The sequence below is a fragment of the Haemorhous mexicanus genome, chromosome 15, assembly GCF_027477595.1.
Source record: "Haemorhous mexicanus isolate bHaeMex1 chromosome 15, bHaeMex1.pri, whole genome shotgun sequence".
NCBI lineage: Eukaryota > Metazoa > Chordata > Aves > Passeriformes > Fringillidae > Haemorhous > Haemorhous mexicanus.
This window is the reverse complement of record NC_082355.1, coordinates 4,567,881-4,590,189: the sequence shown is the minus strand read 5'-3', so window position 1 is coordinate 4,590,189 and position 22,309 is coordinate 4,567,881. Positions and strand designations below refer to the sequence as shown.

Here is a 22,309-nt window from a genome sequence, read left to right as displayed (position 1 = left end):
CAAGAGGGGGAGAGGAGAGGGATGTGAAAGGGAAGAGCAGTATTGAACATATCTCAATTGTGTAATTTGAGGTAAGAATGATGTTTAGCTGGTATTAGGAGAACAGGCAGCAAGAGGGGACAAGAAGTTCTGTAGCTCCTCATATAAAACTCAGATCAGACAATCTGTGAAGGTACAAAACATCCACCAGTATCTGCCACTTCAACCTTTACAGTTGCAATAGTCTGAGAGCACTTGAACTTTCAGGCATGAAGAACAAAAATCCTACAGGTCTGAGATCTTCCTCAGCACTTTTCTTTGAAACAGGGAAGTGAAAGGCAGCTTGTGGATGGCCTGCATGAAAATAAAACCTTACAGACTGCAGAAACCCTTCAGAGATGACACACAAACCAGGCAGACTAAGAGCAGCCCCGTGTTCCTCCTCCCTATCAGTGGATACTAATGTAACCCACAACGTGGACATAAATACACATGACCACTAGGAAGTGCTAAATGTATCTGCAGAAAACTTCTATTTGTGTTTCATTTCAACGGACTCCAACAAATATCTGCTTACTCTGCTCAGGCTTCTGATTTTACACATGAACCAAGCTGTAATGCTCAGGACAATACTGATGGGCATGAGGAGGTATATTCTACTCTCAATAACATGTTAGTGCTTCATCACCATTATTTTTTCTTTTTCCCCCTATAAAATAGCCACAAAATAATTACTGAAAAAGAGGTTTTTTTATATTCCAGACTAAGAATTTTTTTTAAAATTACTTTTGCACTGGCAAAATAAAATCATTGTACTTCCACGCAATATGCTAATAAAAAATTAAATAAACACTACATCCTGAATAGAAAAGTTTGTTTCAGAGTGAAGATTTTTCATTGCTCAGGACTACAAGGTGCTCTCTACAGATTCATATGCTCTAACAGAAGTCAATTATCTGTTAGGAGATTACAATCACTTACACACAACTATAACTGTACTGCTTCCAGTAATAGCTTCCAATTGGTAACATCACAATTAGTTTTGTTGTGCCTGAACTAATTATCCACATCAATCATTGCTGGTTCCAAACTGAAAAAGAATCCCACCCTAATTCTCTCTACACCATACACCTTGAATCAGAAACTCTTTGGAAACATGGATGTGGGGTACAAGGCTTTGTATACAGTCAGCAACATAAAGGGAAGAGTATTTTCTCAGCTAATGTCTACTCTAAAAATAACCCTCAAACAACATTTCATTGCAATGATTTAAATACACTGCCACCAAACCTGCTAAAGGATAAGATGCAACAATTTTTGTTTCTGTGATTGAACATTTTGGTGAGAACTCAGGATTCAGCATAAAGCACTAGAAGGAGTTAATACTCCACTGCCAATGGTTTTCCCTAAAGAACATCACACAGAGATTTCCACTCCATCCTCCCTCCCAGCATCTCTTCTATTTTCCACATTTTTTCCATGGTCAGTAGTGCTCTGTTCCCTCGCCACCCTGACAATACATTCAAGTGCATGAAATCACAACTCATGAAGGAAGCTTGCAGGTCATGGCCAGATTTTGGGATCAATGTTCTTTGGAAGAACTATTCCTAAGAAAATCAGTCATTAGGAAAGAAATAGTGTTATACATCAATTATTTGAAATATCAAATAAACACAGTATTTTGTATGAATGCTCAAACACCAGCAGTTTCTTAAACATGCAGAAACCTTTCAACAGCGTGTGCACAGCTAACCTGCACTTGAAAAAATAGGCACCATGAGAAAAGGAGGCATTTATACACTAAAGGTAATGAAAGAATAATAAATATCTATCCATCCATTCAGAATGGAACTTACTTGAAAACATATTGAGGAATCAGAAAGCCTAACAGATCTTTGCCAATGTTCCTGAAAAAATGTAAGAAAAGCCTTGAATATGCCCTGGGGCGAGAGTCAGAGCACTCCATAAAGGCACGGTCAGGATTAGAGCTGCCATTGATGTGGGTGGTGTCACTCAGGGCACAAGCACAACTCTGGGCATCACATGCACAGAAGATTTGTGAAATGCCAGGTCTAATCTTATGACAACTAAAATAGCCAGAAGCCACAGAGAGGGGACATTACAACAGTTTCTTTATAGTGATGATAAAGGTATTGGATTGGACAGGGTGAGCCTAATTAGAAACACTTCTCAAGCCTCTGGGAAGCTGCCCACTGTGCTGAGGGACTCGGCCGCAGGAACTAGAAACCTGGCTACTCACTTACATTTTTTTCAATGTATATTTCAAACCAATTACAATATCATGTATACATGGGACTCCTATGTGCATAATATTCTGCCTTTAACTATTACTCCAAGGACACCTCTGGATTATGCACCTTCTGTTTTCCTTTTTTTTAATTTTACAACTGGGAACACTAAAATGCTAAAAGCTGAGATGAGAAACTTTGTACATTTTACCACCATTAACAGTTTCCAATGAGACACCATTCTGCAAATATCTGCTTAAGGACTAAGCACAGAAGAATAAAAATTCAAGCTTTACTCATGTTTATGTACCATACATACACTATGAACATAATGCTATTAAAACAAACAGTAACACTAGAAAATGTTTTTTTTTTTTTAAAGAAATTAGTCTATTATAGCAGGCAGGGTCTGGATTAACAGAGGTCAAGAGAAACTGTTACTGTACACCACTATGAAGTGTGGTGTCCAAGTCTTATAAGAAGTAAATATTTCAACCTTTTGTTATTTAATGTGCCAAAACAGGCATAACATGATTTTATCTTTTGATTAACATGTTCAACATTATCCCTTCAATAGTGAGTCTCACCTACTAATAGTTTAACTTCATTCTTTTAGTAACTTTGTTAGCAGTTTCCTTATTTTTAGAAAGACTTCTCTGTGACTTCCACAGTGAATAAAGGCAAAGCACACTTTAAATTTGGTCATGACAGAACAGATGTTACTGACTCTGAATCAAATCTCATCACCTCAGTTGGTGACATCGCAAAGGAGACCATCCCAGTAACATTCCACATGGACAAACCCCAGTAAGGAAACTATTCCACAACTCTGTGCTGGTGCTTTTTGGATCTAAAACTGAGTGGACTGCATTATTCAACCAGAAAGGTTCATAAAAGGCATAAAATAGTTGAGAAAAATAAGTTACAGCACAAGGAAGTTTGCTTGAACTGAATAGAGAAGAACACACGCACATGGTTCATTTATTCACCTTTCCTCTCTCCACCTAAGCATCCCACCATTTCTATGGAAAGGCACCCAGGTGACAACTGCAGCGCTTTCTCTCAGGGATGGGGTGTTACCAGCACGGAGGTAGCTCTCGGTAAAGCTTTGAACAAAGACAGCAGTAACTCACACCTGAAGGATGGGCCAGCTCCCTGCCCCTGCAGTTCAAGTGCCACCTTTGTCTCCCAGCAGCTGATTTTCCCAACAGCTCCCTCCTGGTTGAGAAGCCACAGTCACCCACTAAAACATGAAAGGGACCACGAGTCCCTGCTCACATGATTCATGGTGCATGTTTTAGGAGTATTATCCAAATGCAACAGCAGCAATTTGTGCTCAGATTTCCCAAAAACCATTAGAGGGGTGACAACTTAAGGCAAATTGATACTAACATAACATAGAGCTGCTTCTAGACATTTGAGATTATAGCTGAATTTGTTTAAAAGAGTGAAGGATTGAATGCACTATATAATAAGCCAAGTGAACATTCGCCATCTGGAGAAGAGACAAGGCAGGCCCTGGCAATATTTTCACAATACAGTTATCTAGAAGACCCCCACCCACAGACACAAACGCAATTAAGATGAAGCCCTCAGAGAGGAGTGAACACCACCTCATCTCACCATTTAACTCCTGTGAGTCATGCATCTAAACTATTTTTAGTATCCAGATTAAAAGGTTTCTGTAAAGAAATTGAGGAAAAGCTGCAAAGCAGCTGCTTTAATGTTAAATGATCTTTTTTAAATTGCGTGCACAAGTTAGTTTCAACTACTGAGAACACACAGTAAATAAAAAAGTTACACAACTTGCCTGAGTACAGGATACATCTCCCCACTCCCAGGTGTAGGAATCTTGGCATCTATTAAACTGTTAATTAGTTTCCAGAAACACTTTTGCCAATTAAAAAATCATTTAATACTTATCCATCTGGGCATGAAATACTTTCAACCGAGCATTTGAATTGGTGAGCTAAAAAAGAACCGCTCCTGACCCACACAGCACTGCCTCCCAAACCACCAGAGGCCAGGACACGGAGCAAGCAGCACCCCATAACCAGGGGCAGCATCTATCAACTCCACTTGTTTCTGTCAGCATCCCTTCCTTCAGGCTCTGAGGCATTTCAGATGATCACTGGTCCAAACCTGTGTTCCAACAAATTGAAAGGATTTAATACAAAGTCAAACAGAAAAATGCATTTCAGGATCAGATTTAAAAGTGCATTTTGGGATAAGATTTCACTACCCTATGACACTGACACTTGTTATCTTAGAGAGCTCAATGTGCAGATTGGTCCACAGACAGAGGACATCATTTATCCACCTGTTATCCCAAACAATACAATGGATGTGCAGGAACCTATGCACCTAATGCTATTAACAATTATTCAGAGAAGGCATTCCAAATAAAGATAGGGCTGCTCTATCCTTCAATGAACTCATGTATTCCATCTCAGCCAGCCTCTCTCCCCTTGCTGGGTGAAGACTAACTAAAAAACCTGTAACAAACTTAATGCATTTTCATTTTGCTCCTGTCAGTAATGTCACTTTTGTTATAAAACATGCAGCTTAGATTTAGAGTCTTACAGATAAAACATATGGATACCAAATAGGAAGCCAGCAGTCCACATTCAACAAAGAAACAGATGGGGACCCATCTGCCAAAATGTCTGGTGAAATACCTCAGGTTACAGAGAGGTAACAGCACAACATTAGTGCAGTTGACCGTTTGGAGGTCTTTATTTTTCAGCCACTCCTCAGAACCATTACAAATATGACACCAGCCAGTTTAGTCCATGAATGCCAGGTATTATTCCAGACCTTCTAGGCAAGGAGCAGTCATACTCCTCCTGGCTAATAATACAATCTTCGTTATATACAGTAGGATTTGAAATACATTTTCAGCTTTTCAAGTTCAGGTTCATAATTTATGTGGCAGATGTGCAAGGCAAACTGCAGAGAAAGAGATAAGCCAAGAAAAACATCCTGATGGCCACGAATGAATTACAACTTGTGGGAGGAAGGAACTATAAAGCTACTTCCTGTGCCTTACAACTTCTAATCACAAAAGACTACCAAGTAAACAAAATAGCCCCAAAGCCACCACACACACTGTCAAAAAGAACAGTGACTTTTAAAATTAAATTGCAGCCTGTTAGAGAACTCAGACCTCTCACTTACAGAAACCAGCACTGCACCTTACTGAAGTCTTCCCTTTCAAAGTTTCCTCCTCTCAGAAGTTCCCAATTGGAGAATGCTACACCCCTAAAAGGTTTTGTAATGTCTTGCTACAGCTGAATTTTTTGCAGATGTTGGGAATGTGAAGCATGGGAACATGGCAGTTTTAAAGCATATTTGTGCAAGGAACAAGCACTTCCTCCCCCACTTGATTTAAGACTGATTTCAACTGTTCTACTGCAGATTCCCTGCAGTATGTCAGTGTTAATACCTTCATACTCTTACATAAAACAATCCCTTGTGGTTCACCAACAGATACATGGCTGCTTTATGTATCTTATTATGTGGTAGTAAATAACTTCTCAAACTCATCAAGAATTTTGCCATGTTGATAATACTGATTGTGGGTCTGTATTGCTATACCAAGTGTACTTCCATTTAAAGTTCAGACCCTTTTTTTATTTCCCCATTTTTAATGGGAAATTATCATTCCAAACATCCACCCTCACATTCTTCAGTTACCATGCCCTAAACCTCACCCATTATAGACTATCTTCCCTGCAAATGCATATTTCTGCAGCTCCATTTTTGAAGGCTTAATAGTGTTGTCATTTTATGATACTTAATTCAAAAAACATTCTTTAAAAGGTAACTTACACAAATAAATGCTACACTCCAGCAAGAAGAATGAATCAAAATATTTCCTTTTCATTTACATAGTAAGAGCACCATAATAGTATTTCCATTGGTTTACAGTTTTCGTTTTTAGGTCAAATTTTTATTTGAAATTGGAGGACAATTACACCCAAAGCATTCTTGTGACAAATCCGATTAAATTTAAGCATGAAAACCAATTTCACAAACAAGCGGAGAAAAAGCTGCCATTGAGGCCACACTTGACACTTTGGTGGGACAGTGACACACTGAACAGTAACGCTGGTTTTGATCCAGACATAAAAACGATCCTGCTACTGCCCTGCACAGGTTTTCAGTCTCCTTGCCTCTTGTGAGCTTCCATCTGGTACATCAGATTAGAATCACTGCTCTGCAGCCCCTATTCCTGTGGATTTAATCTCTTTCAAAGTTCAACACAATACGGTCACACAACAGCAGCTGCACAGTCCAAAAAGAAGTGGACGTATGAAATTTGTGTAACCTTTTGTAACTGCAGAACTAAAGAGACTTCCAGATGCACGCTGTGACTCAATTTGCTATTGCTCAATCCTCACACTTATTTTGCCACTCTGCTCCTTACATTTCAGGTTTTTTCTTCTGTAACAAACAAGCTGCAACAATTTAAACTTTTTTTTTTTAGATTTAAGTACCTCTCGTTATAAAATTCAGATTGCACTTCAACCTTCAAGAGTCAGGAAACGTCATCATAAATTTTCCACCACGTGATTTATCTTTAATTTTTCCCTATTTGTGATCCAGCCAGGTAACATGACTCCTACTGGAAACAAAAGTTTAATCAAGTAGGACAGAGTGTAAGTGAAATCCAATCGAAAAACCACTTCTGTAGAATGTTTTTTATATGAATAAAATACCAGCACAAAAATGTCAATCCCAATAAACCCTGGTAGACCATTACAACATAAAACTAGAATTTAAATACATTATTTTGGGGGAAGAGAGACTGAGGCACTTCTGCCCATAGCTTACACCCTCCAATCAACTGTGTTTCTTAGGGCTTTTTAGCATTCATGTAACTTTCCCTTGAAGATAAAAAGCTGGTTTCACATATAACGCTGGTTCATAAGGTGTGGCCTAAGTCCTCCTCCAAATTAGTATCAGGTGCTACTTCCTTCCTTATATGCACACAGAATTAAGAGACCACATTCAAGTCCACAGCTCAAGTATTTTAAGAAATCTTCCACAGATAAAGAGTCTCACAAGTGCTCCCAGTCACTGAGTTTTCAGGGTTAGGGCACAATATTTTGATGCTGAGAGAAAAATATTTACAAGAAGGATAGGGCCCTCTCCTTCTTTCAAAACAACAAACAAAAGGGGTAGAAGTTTTCAGAAGACAAGGAAGTTGTAGCTACGCTCAGCATGAGGCACCAGTGAGCTTTGAAGCTGGGCAACTTCAACTCACTTGTGTACCTCAGACTTCCTATTTCTGACCACAAAAAATGTAGAGAGTGACCTTGAATGGAGGCAAAAGATAGGGAGGAGAAAGAAAGAAACCAAACCACCAACTTCACAGTAAAAAAAATACACAGTATTATGTAGGTATGACACTCCACACCCTCCCAAATGTTCTGTAGTGATCTGAAAATTTGAGGAAGTACCTCAAATTTTCAGAATTTCAGAAGATGTGGCATTAGCACTTTAAGATGATCCCAAAAGGTACCACTGCTTTGATAAGCCCCACTCACCTTCTAAAGCTCCTGCAGTTCTGTGCTCTTTATAACCATCCACTCACTACTCTTGTGAAATGTGTTCACCAAAAACTTCATACCCAAGTTTTCTGACACCATGAAGACCTTGTACAAAGTCTAAGCTCACAGTAATGCACCAACTGGCCAAGGAAACCTCCTGATGCCACACATGCTTGAAGTCTATCAGCTGGTAGTTACAGGTAAGAGATTTTACTTGGAAAAGCAGGAACATTGCATGGGAGTCAGTGCACCTGTGAACAGCACAGATCCATCCAGTGACACTAATCACAATGAATTCTAAATAATCCAAACTTTCCCTACTCAAATAATTGTTTCAATTATTTGTCAGTTGACAGTCTTTGGTGAGGACAGAAGAATGAATATGCTGTTATATGGAGTTTAATACTGCCAAAAACCAACACCCCAACAATAATGGGCCATGCTTAATGATCCTTGTAGTTTCAGCTATCCATTCATTGCAAGCTGAGTACCATTAAAACATTGCCCTAATTCCTGATTTATTACAAATTAAGCATTACTCTAAACACATGCTTGCTGTTCCACCAGGGAGGGCTGAAAAAAGTTTAAACAATGCAGGCACTGAAGCTTTTAACACACAATTCTCTGCTGCCATATCACCACTTTGGCACTGTGACATTCCAGGCACCTCTGTACTTTGCAGTATCAATTTCCTTCTGTAATCATTTTCTGAGGAATAAACTTGAGTCCAGGTAACTCCTCTAAGCCAACAGTAAACATGTGTTACAAGCTCTTCTCTGATCAGATTCAGGGGCAAAGTACAGTAACATGAACAGGTCAGTCTGGAGTCCCACTCTGGAAGTGCTACCCTTGTTACCCCCAGAGCTCCAATTCCTTCCAGCTCCTCTCCCTGGCCCTTCAGGCTGCAGGTCAGACAACAGCAACCCAACTGCACATAAATCACACACACCGAACATACCAAATCTTCTACAATACAAGCTGCTCTCTATCCCCAATACCCAGACTGCCTATGAAGGGCTTGCAGCTTCCTCCTGTCTTTAACTACACAGCCATAACTCTGTACAGCTCCCCATTGCACCTGTGTGGTAGCAAAGTACTGCAACACAATACTAGGAAAGCCTGGGACATGCATCCCATCAACACAAGCATGGTCCAAGTAGCAGGTGAAGCAACTAAACCAGAAAACCTTCAACTGCACTTTTAATATGGCCTTGTGCCCTGAAAAATGTCCTAAGGCTGAGGCAGAAGCTGAACTGCACTTCGGAGCAGGAGAAAGGAAGAGGAAACAACAGTTTATACAAAATAATCAAATTGCAGGTTCATAAGCAGTTTTCCTTCATTTATGCAAATGTCCTGCAGTGGAATTGCTAAGCAGGAGGTATTCAGGAGGAGTGGGATCACTACCTTTATCATGGCTATTATAAAGTGAAGTGCATTATCATTTACTAAGCTTATTTCTAAGCTTACAGGAATTAATTTGACAGTTGCTATTGTTTGCAAAAAGACCCAAAATGCACCATCTCAACATCAGATTTCAGAACTTTTATTTCTGGAAAAATAATCAAAATAAAACCAGAAAGTGAATACCGATGTCACTACAGAGAAGCTGATCAGCTTCTCTTCTCAAAATTGGTTCCTTTCAGTCTGCTTGTTTGCTATTTGAAGCTGAAAGCAAGAATTATTCCATTATTCCATGAAGAGCTACAATAGCTGCTACACTCAATAGCTCTAATGCACCTGCAGAATTTCCTTTCATATCCAATACTGAAATCCAATCCAGAAGACCATTACATGTCAGACAATATAAGGAAGATGCTGTCTTTATGTAAGATTACATGGAATATGTCTGGATGCCAGAAACTTATTTCTTGACTCCACTACACACAGACAGAGGAGAACACACAATCAAGGTCCTTCAAATTTCTGTTTCAGTGTCTCCAAAACTATCCTCGCCCTCTTCCCGAAAAGGAAGCTATTTGAACTAAACCTTTCCCTGCATCCCACCTTGCTAACAAGAAAGAACAAGAAATTCAACATTTTATAATTAAATTGCAATTAAGACTCTGCAGTCTCACAGCAGGTACTTTGTACACCTTTAGCATAAGCAGGGCTGTGCAAGGGAAAACCTCTTAGCATCATAATCTGACAATTTCAAAAGATGCCCATTATATTGTGGAAAGACTAAAGGCAAGTATGCAGTGATAATTCTGCAGAATAAGCTGGGAGCATCCAAGATTTTACAGGTAGAGACAAAATACAGTCTTCTTCCTGAACTTGCTTTGCCCTCAGACCTTTAGTACTGAACTGCCAGCTCCAAGGAATACCACAATTATTTAGGTTTCCAACAGTGAGTTAAAAAAACCCAAACAAACAAACAAAAAAACCCCAAATACCTTCCTACTTCACATCCTTCTTCTGTAAATAAACCTGAATTATATATTTCTTCTCGGCTACAAGTTCACCCAAAAATAAAAAGTAGTCACCATAATCCTAAATAGACTAAACTTGCTTAATACCAACTGTCATTAGTCACTCTATTTTCCATGAAGGTAGGTTACAACCTTGCAGTCCTTTTGTTGCTGTATTAAGCGGCTGGACAAAGAAATTTTGGTTAATAGTTAATGACAGTGTCCTTCCAGAGCTATTCACAGCTGAGTATCTGAAAATGGGCACGAGCAGTAAGAACACAGCATTCGGAATGAGTATTGCAACAGCAACGTCATATTAATGTTATTTCATTAAAATTTTTAGGCTGTATCTCACATTAACTAAAAAGCTTCGCAAACAAAACCCCACAAGTTCACAAACATGCACTGTGACTGAAAGCAAGTGTTCTTTTGTGAAATGAATCTGGTCAATTACAGACAAATTAACTTTCACATTTCCAAGCCATGTTTATTTGTGGAGGATAATGATGTTTCCTCTCCATTCATAGGTATCCCTTTGTTAAACTGCTCCTCCAGGAGATCAAGTAACTCATGTCCTAAATAGGTAACAGGAGCTGTTCCATTTGCCTCAGAGACCCAGTTTCTGGTTCCTGACCACACAGAGATGGTAATTTCAAATGACACTGTGTATTTGCAACAAACAAATTTCACAATGGCTCAACATGGACACTATTTATTTATATACTCACTAATGGTAAGATCACTGGATTTTTCTGAGCTAATGTCTGCAGCTACAGGAGTTACAGTTACTGTGTAATTAACAAAAAAACAACACTAGCAGTCTGAAGGCTGAGACTGCACTCGCCAATTAGGAGTCTATTAGCACTACGTTTTCAAGCTGTCTCAAGAAATGCAATCAACTGTTTGGTAGCAAGGAGAGCTAGAACACTGTGATGGAAGTTAACTCATAGACAATAAGTACCTCTGAACAGAGAGCTTCCCCCCACACTTAACATGATCATATGGAGAAGCAGTTTTAATAATTCAGTAATTGTCAAAACAAGGAATAATTAAAAGTGACAGCAATCTTTAAGATATCAGCTCTATTAGTAGATGTAAGTTACCAAGACAAATTCATTTTTCAGGAGATGCATTCACCTACTGCAACTCCAATAAAATTATCTAAGGCTATCAAAAGCCTTCTTTTCACATCCTAAATGGTCTTAGAGAACCTTTCAACTGAGTAGTCTTGGAGAATACAAAACAAAACACACACCTCCAAAAATCACACAGGGAGGTATTTGTTTACTAAGTATAAAGTAATGTCTTGAGAGGAAACACTGAGCACAGTCTGCAACCTGCATTAGGATGATTCTAAACAGCTTGACAGGATGGGGAGAGTAACCACCAAGAAACATATTTATTGCTCTGACTCAGAATGGAGTAGAGAAAAAAACCCCTCCCTAACTCCCAACAGATCTCATTATTATTACAAGAGATTTAAAAAAATGCAGGCTAGTCTCATTAAATAAGTTGAATATACACTAATATTTCTAATTGTATCCCTAATGAACCAGTTAATATCTATTAAGCATGCAGTCAATATTTAACTGGTCAGGATAGGACACACCCTTTAGATGAGGGGAGGAAAAAGTTCAACAACTTTGAGGTGGTTTCCTTATAACTCATAAACGGACCCTGACAACATTGGTGTCATGGTAGTTTCATTCTTAGTGGCAAACCAAACACCTCTAGAAAGATTTAATCTATTTAAAGTAACAGTCTACACAGAATACTCACTTCTCCACCCTGATAGAACCCAAATATATATCACCAGTATTTTTATTGCAATAAGCTGCAGAAACTGAATTGAAAGCTTCTCATATGAAGATCTGTTGGATCCTGAGATCAATTTGACCCTGAATGATTCAAAGTAGCCCCACACAAGTCACATAACTGTATTTCAGTTTATATCATTTCTCAGAAGTTTGTGATCCAAGAGTGGAACCAGAATATTGGTGCTTACCCTCCCCATCACAACAGTGATACAAACAGAAACATTGGCTTGGGGCCTTCAAGTTGTGATATATATTAGAAGAACAACCATAAATAAATTTAAACCTGCAGCTAACAAACCACGAATGGTACAGTTTTAAATAAAAATATGTAGAAATGTCTTACTGTGGAAAAAGGCTCCCACAGCTGACCTTCCTGTCCTTTCCCCATCACCACAAGCGTTTGTGATGCCATGAGCAGCTGTTTGTAAAACATGTGGCCAAATCAGCTATGAACCCTAAAACCATTATGGGGGCTCTTTTAGCTGTTAGCAGCAAGAGAGCACAAGCAAATATTGAACCACACACCAGCAGCACAGGGAAGGCAAAGACAGGGAATGGCCAGGTATAAAAATTCGTTAGTTCTCTATTAGTAGAAAAATAATCTTAGAGTTCTTCAACCTGCTTGTGAAATCACATGCTAAGGGTGTATTGCTCTCAACTTGCACTTTGTCCCCAGCCACTTATTCTTGCCCAAACACCATTCCTTCTTTTATGCCAGTACAAATATTTGTGTGACGATGGAGTTAACTATACCAGGGAACTAATCCAGTGGAGAACTAAATTGGCAAAAACAACTGGTTAGTCAGAGATTCTCTCATCAAGCAGAAAGTCTGCAAGTGCCAGCAAAAGGGAGAGAAGTGTGCAGGCTGTGGCAGACGGGAGGCTGTGAAACCTCTTCACCATCAGCCTACGCTTACACCGACTGTGAAACTACAAACTTTGATTTCATGGCTTGGGTTATGTTTTCTTATTGGTGAAAGTGCTGACTGTGTTTGAGATTTCAGGGCAACTACAAGGGGAGATTTAACTCTGTGTCCAATGTCCTCAACTCACATGAGAACTTTAAGGGTCCTCTCCTTTCCCATCTCAACACCACTTTCTCAAATGTGCAACACAATTGTATGGCAAATAAATTTAGGGAACTACTCTAACTCAAACCCAGATAATCTACAAAGTCCTTTTGGGAAAGAAAGAGCTTCCACTTGGGTCTGTTCCTCTTTCCAATTCCTCACACTGCAACCCAAACACCGTCATTACACAGCACACAATGCAAGAATAAGTAATGAATATTCTTTCTAACTGGTACTGAAAAAATACTCAAGAGTACTCAGAGCACAAGAGTATGAGAATACTCTTCTACAGCTTTCTGGAAAGAAGTAAGGTACCAACTTGTACCAATTTCACGTGACCTTACCTTACCATATCTTAAAGAAAAAAAAAAGTACATTAGAATCAGATCTTGTTTTGCAGAGAGGCAGAATAGAAGGACCATTTTGTTCTGGACAGTTCTGCTCTTCTACACAACTGTTCTTTCTAAAGAGGCTACCAAGCATCATTCAAGTTTTAGCTGTGTAACAACTCTTCATTCTAAACAGAACAGGTAAATAAAGCTCCTGCTCCAAACCAAAACACGACAGCAGCTGTCAATCCTTGTGTCTAACTGGGTCCCTATTTGACCTGTGTCAATAAGATCCAGATCACTACAAGGAGCTGGAAAAAGACCAACTGCAAATCTGACTATTCACTTGGTACATGTGCTACTAATTCCGCTTTTCATTCTCTTGCTCTTCATTAGTTCTGCCTTATAAATACAATAAATTGAAATAAGCATTTAAACAAAGTCTATGAAACGGCCAACTTTTAACAAAATGTTTTGCCATTGTAGAGCTTTGTATCAGTTAAAAAAACTATTAAAGGGAACAGCTCTTCTCAAGGAGTTTCAATTTCCTGCCCCTCTTCTCTAAATACCATCTCAGTTTAAGCTCAGAGCACACAGTGGTAATTTGGAAGCTGAAGTTCCTCATCAAGCACATGCCAGCAAAGTATTTGAAACATACTTGAAGCAACAGGTCAACAGGCCAGTCACACTCTGTATGTTGGATATGAGTTCAATTTGGAATTCTTGCATTATGACTTTGGACAAGCTGTACTCACACTTCGGAATAAATCAATGAAAGATATTCCAAAAGTTCCAGAATGAAGCACACAACTCTCAATCATTACATTTTTGTGTTCTTCATCCTGTGAAGCAATGCTTCACTCATTCTCCAATGGCTCATCTTTGTTTTTAGAAATAAGCATCATTTTCATATAAATACAGAAATTCATTTAACACTTGAAATGAATGGAGATAAATATAAAAGAATCACATCAGCAAGACTACATTTTAGGACAACTGCCACACTTACAGTTGCACACTGAAATAGCAAAGCCTGAGGAGAGAAAGCAGCAGTGTGTCCAATGCTTTGGAAGTAATTATACCTTGTATATGAAATAACTATGCAAATCAGCTAATATTCTGTAATAAACTAACTGGCAACACAACCAAGAGAATTAGCATAGAACTGAGTTAAGCACCTTGATCCTTTTGACCACAGCTGCACACTGTGATGCAGGTAAGGCTCTTATCCTTGGCCAGTTTCATGCAGGAGCCCAGTCCTGCTTGGCAAGGACACACAAAACTCTGCTTTAGAGATCATTTCAAAACACAGAATTCTCACACATACATCACTTGGATTCCTTGAAAATACATAAAGCCAACACTGAGCTAGCCTTACACAACACAATATAGACTATTGTCAGCTACCACAGGGTGTAAAATGGCAATAACACATTTGAGAGAGCACTAACAAAAGCACCACTTGGAGTGTGCTGATGAAACTGTGTGCTTGGCCACAACTACCTTATGCCAACTCTTAATAAATCCATCAGCTTGTCATATTTGCCTGTTTGATGGATTACTCCACCAGCTGAATATTCAAACAAGAGAACACTGTACCTATATATGGGAGATAACAGAGCATAATACTTTCACAGATGCTTATCTCCCATACTCAATTACATGGCCCGAAGTCTAGAACCCTTTTTCTTCCTTATTAATACCAGCAACTTTCTGGAAGTTTTTTAAGGGAAGGAGGAAAGCCTGAAGAATAACTTGCTGTTACAAGTACTTGGCAGACACAGCCATGCCTGGCTGCAGAGCCAAATGCTACGTTCAAATTCAGTCCTCCTCTGTATTGCCAAGACTTTCTTCTCTCTCTCAGCTCTCTGGTAACCAGGCAGAGGACAAACCCTTCCAGGGCTGAAGATAATCATCATCATCATCATCATCTGGCTTGTAACAGTAATACAAAATGCTGTTCTTAAAGCAGTTATCAGCAGGGCTCCTATTAGCAGGAACAGGAGAATAACTCATGCAGTGAGGGTTAACTAACTGTCCCTTACATAAAACTGTGGAAGTGTTCATTGCCCTGAAGATCTTGCTTATGCAAACCAAAATAAATCTTAAATATAGAGAAAACTAAATGATCCTGAGACTGAAGCAAAGGAGTTACAGGAGATTCAGATAGCAATGGACAAATGTTAGACAGTCATTTACCCTTCTGCTGGATCTATTTTATGATGGATCATTTACAATAATACCTGCTATTAATGAAATGCTGTTTGCATTCAGTAAAGAGCTCAGTAGTCTGGGTGGACAAATCCATGAACCACAAGAAAATCGCCTGTAAATAAGAACAATTACAGGCACATTAAAAAGAGAAAGCAGTTAGGCTGGAGGATTGAAAACCCCCAGCTAAGGGTACATGGGATCCTGCCTATTTCTGGGCAAACATGAGCATTCCAAAGGCAGAGAGAGCAATCAAAAGTCAGTGTAAGGTCTGTAATTGTAGGGTAAATGACTGGGGTGCATTTATCACATTAGTATCCTGCAGACATAGCATGAGGTAGCAGACCGCAACAGGAGACTGGAAGTCAACAACGGCAGATTTTTAACTGTTACCAGCACAATGTGACTTGGTTTACTTGACAGAATTATCTTACTAGCTTCCCTCATCTGTGACCTGGGAGTGAAATGAAGGGTCTCATTACATGCTTTAGGTTACAACAGCAAGAAATTGCAATGACAATAGAAGCAGTAATTCACACTATTTTACCAATAATTTACCCTCCTCTTTACAGATTGTACAATTAGAAGCACTAAAGAAAACATGCTGTTTGTCAACCAGAACTTCTCCCCTGCCTAGTTCTATTGAAGCTCATGACAACAGCTCCTTTAATCCTTCCTTTTCCCCAAACACTAAAAGTACTTTCTCTTTGCATAGATGCAGCATCAGAATAAATAACAGAGGACCCAAGAGCCTACATCTAAAATACACCTTAAGGTGTTATAATGCTTCCTTATGACAATCAATTCTAAACAAGACTATTTGCTCTCCATTTAAAAAGAAATTAAACTATTATATACTGGGCAATTCATCAAGTTTGTGAAGCGCATGGAAACAGCTCTGCAACACTTCACCCCCCACTCTGCAACACAAGGGAGTGCAAACACATTCCTGCTGGGCCACTAGAAAGGTGTGGCTAAGAGCAGTAGTAGCAAAGCAGGGCTCAGGTGGACAAAACTGAGCTGGAAGGAGCACAGAACAAAACAGGAGTATGGCAACTGTCATATTCCTATTAATAGTAAGAAATTCACAGGCTCTCTCCATTAATTTTTAAGTAAGTGATAACTACCTCACTCACCTGAGTTAAAGAACATCTGGATAATACTGTCCTAACTACATTCAGATCTGTCACCTTCATCCCTTTTCCATGAGACTGGTTCTTATCCTATGATAAGTGGAAAGGTGCTTAAAAGGAGCTCTCTCACATTAAGGTCATGCATGCAGAAGATCCCAAAAGCTAAGAATGGCAATGGAATTTTAAAGAAAGTGGCTGTAAGGTCTCACCACACTGTTACATAGGCAGCAATCTAATCTCAATGGGTCCAAAGGTTTTCCAGCCTGCCTGCATGTCCTACACGTCTGTGACAGAAATCAGGCAGCAAAAATGTTAACATGACATATTAAGGGAGAAGTTATTGCAATGAGGAGTCCAGCTGGCCTTGCTACCTATATAACACACAAAGTCTGTTCTGCTTTGAGTTGAACCCCTCATGCAGGGTAACAACATAAGGGAACCTTTCAGTAAAATAAGAATCAGCAGTTTCTGCTTCAAGAAGAGGAAATTCAACAGAACTAAAAAGAGATGATGGCCTGGCTTTTGAACTTGGCCACTAGGCCAAGCTGATATCTCCAAGTTTCTGACAAGTTAACACCTGTTTTAACAGGAATTCTTAATATTCCTTGGGGTTTTTTTTTTTTTTGTTTGCTTTTTTATTTTTTTAAAGCCATGGGGTTTTCTTTGTAGACCTCTCCTAGAAATCTCACAGGGAACACAAAGCACAACATGTACTTGTCCAGTAAAACTTAAAATTGAAGTTACCAAATTGCATAACACTCTGTATTTCCACAGCCAGGACTCCTGAGCTTACTCTCAGTGACCACAACAGCTTTTGCCAGTTTTGTTATCATACAGTGAGGAGAAACTTGGTTAAGGCCCTTGGTGATTGGATTATCAAAGTACTGATACACCTATACCAATAAAAATATGACTTTTCTTGTGTAAGCTGCTTCTACACAGTACCAGGCAGGCTGCAGATCCTTAGTCTCCTGCAGCTCACTAGCAGTAAATGCAACGCTTGGCCTCAAGTTTCATCCCAAGTGCAGGATTGTTTCAGAGCAGGCATGGGGTAACCTGAACTCTGCCATGGGTGCCACAATACCTGGGACTGCTCTCACCAGAGCATCCAGAGACAAAGCTTCAGATCCCCTGCTGCAGCAGAGCAGTGGCAGGGAGGGAGACCAGACTCCTTCCCACCTGCCAAATGTTCCTGCAGCTCACACTCCCACCGGCAGCTCCAGTGTGTGACTTGTGCCTCTGTGCACTGCCACAGCAACTGGCCACCTCCTGCCTGGAATGCTGAGGCAACACAGCCACAATGCAGCCCTCAGCTGAGCCTGTGACAAAAGAGAACTGAACAAGAAATCTCTGCCATTGCCTCAGGAGTGACTCAGAACTGCCACCTGACTCACCAACTTTGCACCAAGCACCACCTTGGCCCTGAGCCATCAGAAACCTCTGCCATTTAAAGTGTTCACTGTCCTGGAGCCAACGAGCTGAGCACAGAGGGCTGCATTTATTTTCCAACTGTTTAGTTTACTTTACAAATTTAGTTTTGAATTACTGGGGAAAAAGAATCCATACAAGTGAACACAAAAGTGAAAAGCTGCCTTCTTAATTTATTCACATAATAATATGAAATAGAATTTACTCCAGAAGAAATAAGAGTATGTAGACCTGCAACTTCTAAAGTATAAACTAACCAGAAATTCAACAGAAATTCAATATAATTTCACACACTTTAAGAACTCTTGAACACACTGCAGTACCCATTAAGAAATTGGAGGGTGGAAGAATTTTGACAGTTATTTTGAAATTGCAAGAATAAACCTCATGTCAAGCAGATTTTACTAGGTACATACAAATTTTAATATAATTTTTTGATTTAAACTGTAACCTGCTTTACAATGCCCAGCTAGAAACGAGGTATTACTGTTCAGTCAAACCTAATCAAGGTACTTAATATTTAAAGGAGGGAGTTGCACTGGCATTGAAAAGCAGTGAAGTTAACAAAGGGCAGAACAAGACACAGAACAAAAGGATTCCACCACATCCTAGAACAGTAAATCTGATACTCTACCACAGAGTCTTCCTCCTGAACTTCAAATACCACAGGATTACCACTCAGGGTCTAAATAACTGTCTCATGCACAACAGGATGCAGATCCATACTTTGGAGTTATCAGAAAATGCTACCATAAAAATAAGAGGTGATTGTGAAGAGAATTACAAAGCAGAATTTACCTGATGAACTTCATTGCCCAAGTCCAACCACACCAAAGTATAGAGACCAAATACTTCAAAAATACTAAATATAAATTTGAACTTCTCATATGTATTTTGCAGTTGCTAACTTATTTTTTGGTTCTAAGACTTTGATTAATGTTAACAGGTAACCATTTTTACCTGGGTTTTAGCATTTAAAGTAACCCACAGCTGTTTATCATCACTTACAGAATCTTCACACACCAAAGTATCTGAGAATTGTGTAAGAAAAGTCCTTCATGTTGAAATAGCTGACCTAACCAAGCTCTCAGCCACTGAAGCACAAATAAGGATAAAAAATAAACCCCAGATGAGTAAATTGAAACTCTAAGATAAGTATCGGCTGAATATGGAGCCAAGATGCAGAGCTCTAAACCACTATCACAGCTATCAAGGAAAATTTCAAGCTATTTCCACATTTTCAAAAACCTCATATAATCATATTCCCTTCTTAAGGAAAGAAGGGCAGTTCGATGCTGAAGTTCAGTATGCTGCTGCCACAGCATCAGCTGCTATTTATGAGGCAGATTATATCATTTAGCTTCCTCTGCAGAGAATTTTGTAAGTCATGGCCTTAAGACAGAAGACATTATGACAAATCGGCACCACACACAATGGGACTATTGATCCTGATGTCTCTAAATACTATTTACTCTGCAGGCTCCACCTTCCTCCTGCCCCTCCCTCCCCCTTCTTTTTAATAAACAATCTGCTTTATTTGGATAATGTTATTCCCAGAAAACTGAGGTTTATTAAAAAATGTTTTTTATTATTGGAAATGTTGCACCTGTTCTGGAAATAGAATGTCTTTTCCAATTCTGGAAATAGAATGTCTTTTGCAATTCAGATTTTGATACAGTGTTGGACTTACTTATATCCTTAGAAGTAAACATTTTAAAACCAGTGACAATATTATAATGCTACAGTGATCATTAATCCTACAGACAAAAAAGTACACGAGTAAAATTTAGGGAAAAAGTTTATTTCCCTGAAAGATCCTGGAACTCAAGTCAGGGTTCCACTCCTAAATACCTCATCTGTCACATTATTAAAACTACTTTACCCAGGGCTGACTTTGTATACAAGAAGCTGTAAAAAGTAAATAATTTCCTCAGGACAAGACTTAATCACAGTGGTTTTTGAATGTCATCCAAATCTTGGCCTAGAAAAGTTTCAGTCTAGTACAAAGCACCTTGAGCAAAACAGTTGATTATCATGAATAAGCTGATACTTCAATTTGCCACCTTTAAGCCTATACATCTCACAGGCCCTTTTAAAAGCTGTTTGGAGAAACAAAAATTTTAGAAAAAGTTTAAAACAGAACCTCAGTTTTGAAAGACTTTTGACTTGTAAAGGCAGGTACAGCTGTTTATCATTAATATCATCTGGTATATCCCAATCTACAGACCTTCAGCCAGTTATTCCTCTTAGCATTCCATAATTCATAGAACACAAAATTGTTTCGATTGGAAAGTAACTTTAGGGAGCATCGAGAACAGCCCCCTGCCATGAGCAGGGACATCTTCAACCCACAGAATTACTGGAGTTGGAAGGGAGCTCTGGAGACCATCCAGTCCCACCCCCTGCTAAAGCAGGAACACCTGGAGCAGGTTGCACAGGATCACATCGAGCCAGGTTTGGAATATCTCCAGAGAAGGAGACTCCACAACCTCTCTGGACAGGCTGTTCAAGTGCCCTGTCACCCTGAAAGTAAAGAAGCTTTTCCTCATATTCACACAGAACTTCTGTGCTTCAGTTTGTGCCCACTGCCCCTTGTCCTATCATTGGCTACCACTGAAAAGAGTGATGGAGAAGTGCTCCAAGCTTTCCCCTATAGACTTATTGTTTGAGGAGGCAAAACAACCTTTGCTAGGTTCTCCACCATACCAAATTTTTCTCATGCCAAAAATGAAGGAGTGGCTGACACAGGCAGCAATAACATCATGCTCTCCATCAAGCTAACCAAGTCCATAGACAATTATTCAGCAGGAGGAGACTCTATTCAAGGAAACAAACTTGTAAATATCTGAGCTATTTAAACGTGTAAGGGGTGCGAACAGACATCTCAGCCCAGTATAGCTCTGGAGGACCCGGGGTCGGGAGTCAATGGCAATGGCAGGCCAACCTGTCCTTAGGAAGGAGGGAAACACTTTAAAGAGCATGTGGTGACTTGGGAAGCTCTCTCAAAACGTGCAGGTGATTCCTTAATCCCCCTCCTGCTTTGAGAGACTTCTCTGTTCCCCCTCAGGGGCCTAAGGGCCACGCTGGGAGCCAGTCCAGCAGAGAGAGACTCCAAGGGCTGGCACACCAAACCGGGCACACACAGACGGGGACCCTGGCACAGGAGGGGCACCCGAAGCTGAAGCGCTGATCGCCAAGAGCTGGAAGGGCCCAGATGCGCCCGAAAGGGGCGGGAAAGTAGCCAACCATAATGGAAAGGCCACAGACTACCTGAACAGCAACCCCTGGCTGCCTGCAGCCCCGGAGGGACCACAGGGCCACGCCGGGAGGACGCTCAGGGGCGACCTCGGGCAGCCACAGGGGGACAGGGACGGGAGCAGAGAGAGACAACGGGGCCGGGGTCAGCCGAGATCAGAGGGGGTGTGAGGCCGCCACCTCAGCAGGGGAGGGGCCGCGGCCATGTTGGGGGGGGCGGGGGGAATGCGGGCCGGGCTGAGGGGCCACGGCCGAGCCGCCCCCGGCCCCCCACGCGCGCCCCGCTATACTCACGCCTTGTCCACCAGCTCCCGCACTTTCCACATGTTCAACATGGAGCCGACCTCCCGGAGACCCGCCCGGTCTCGCTCCCTCCGCCGCCGGCCCCAGGAGGCCCCGCTCGCCGCGCTCCGGCCGCCGCCGCCTCCGCCGAGCAGGGGACGCGGCGCCGCTCCCGGAAATGAAGGGTCGGGTGGCCCTGCAGGGTGCTGGGAAATGAAGTCTCGGGGGAGGGAGGGACCGAGCGCAGAGCCTGCTGGGCGCCGCGAGGGCTGCCGGGAGTGGTAGTTCGCGGCTGTGCGCGCATTGTCTGCCGGGAGCAGGCGTGAGGGGGTCGGGCGCGGGCCCGGGCCCGGGTGAAACTGGTGCGGGATGAGGCTCCGCCGGCCGTGCCCTGAGGACTGAACCGCTGTCACAAGGCGGGGACAGCGAGCGGTTGTGTCCGTCTGGGGGGCACGGACCCCGATCTCAAAGCTCCCTCACACCTTTCAGCATGCAGCCTGCATCCGCAGCCCGGCGACGCACAGGATGAAAAAAGGCTGTGAAATAGTTGGTTAAAAGTCAAAACACTGGCGTAAAATCCGTGGTGGACCAGA

The 22,309-nt window shown here is 40.9% G+C and overlaps 1 protein-coding gene across 1 annotated transcript in view; it reads right to left on the bottom strand.

The window, feature by feature from the left end:
* Positions 1 to 21,895, bottom strand: part of CLINT1 (clathrin interactor 1) — a 46,842-nt gene extending 24,947 nt beyond the window's left edge. The window contains exon 1 of the mRNA XM_059860451.1: positions 21,729 to 21,895. Within this exon, the coding sequence (XP_059716434.1) occupies positions 21,729 to 21,769 (41 nt within the window). The 5' untranslated portion in view covers positions 21,770 to 21,895. The remainder of the gene's footprint in view (positions 1 to 21,728) is intronic.
* Positions 21,896 to 22,309: the final 414 nt, after the last annotated feature.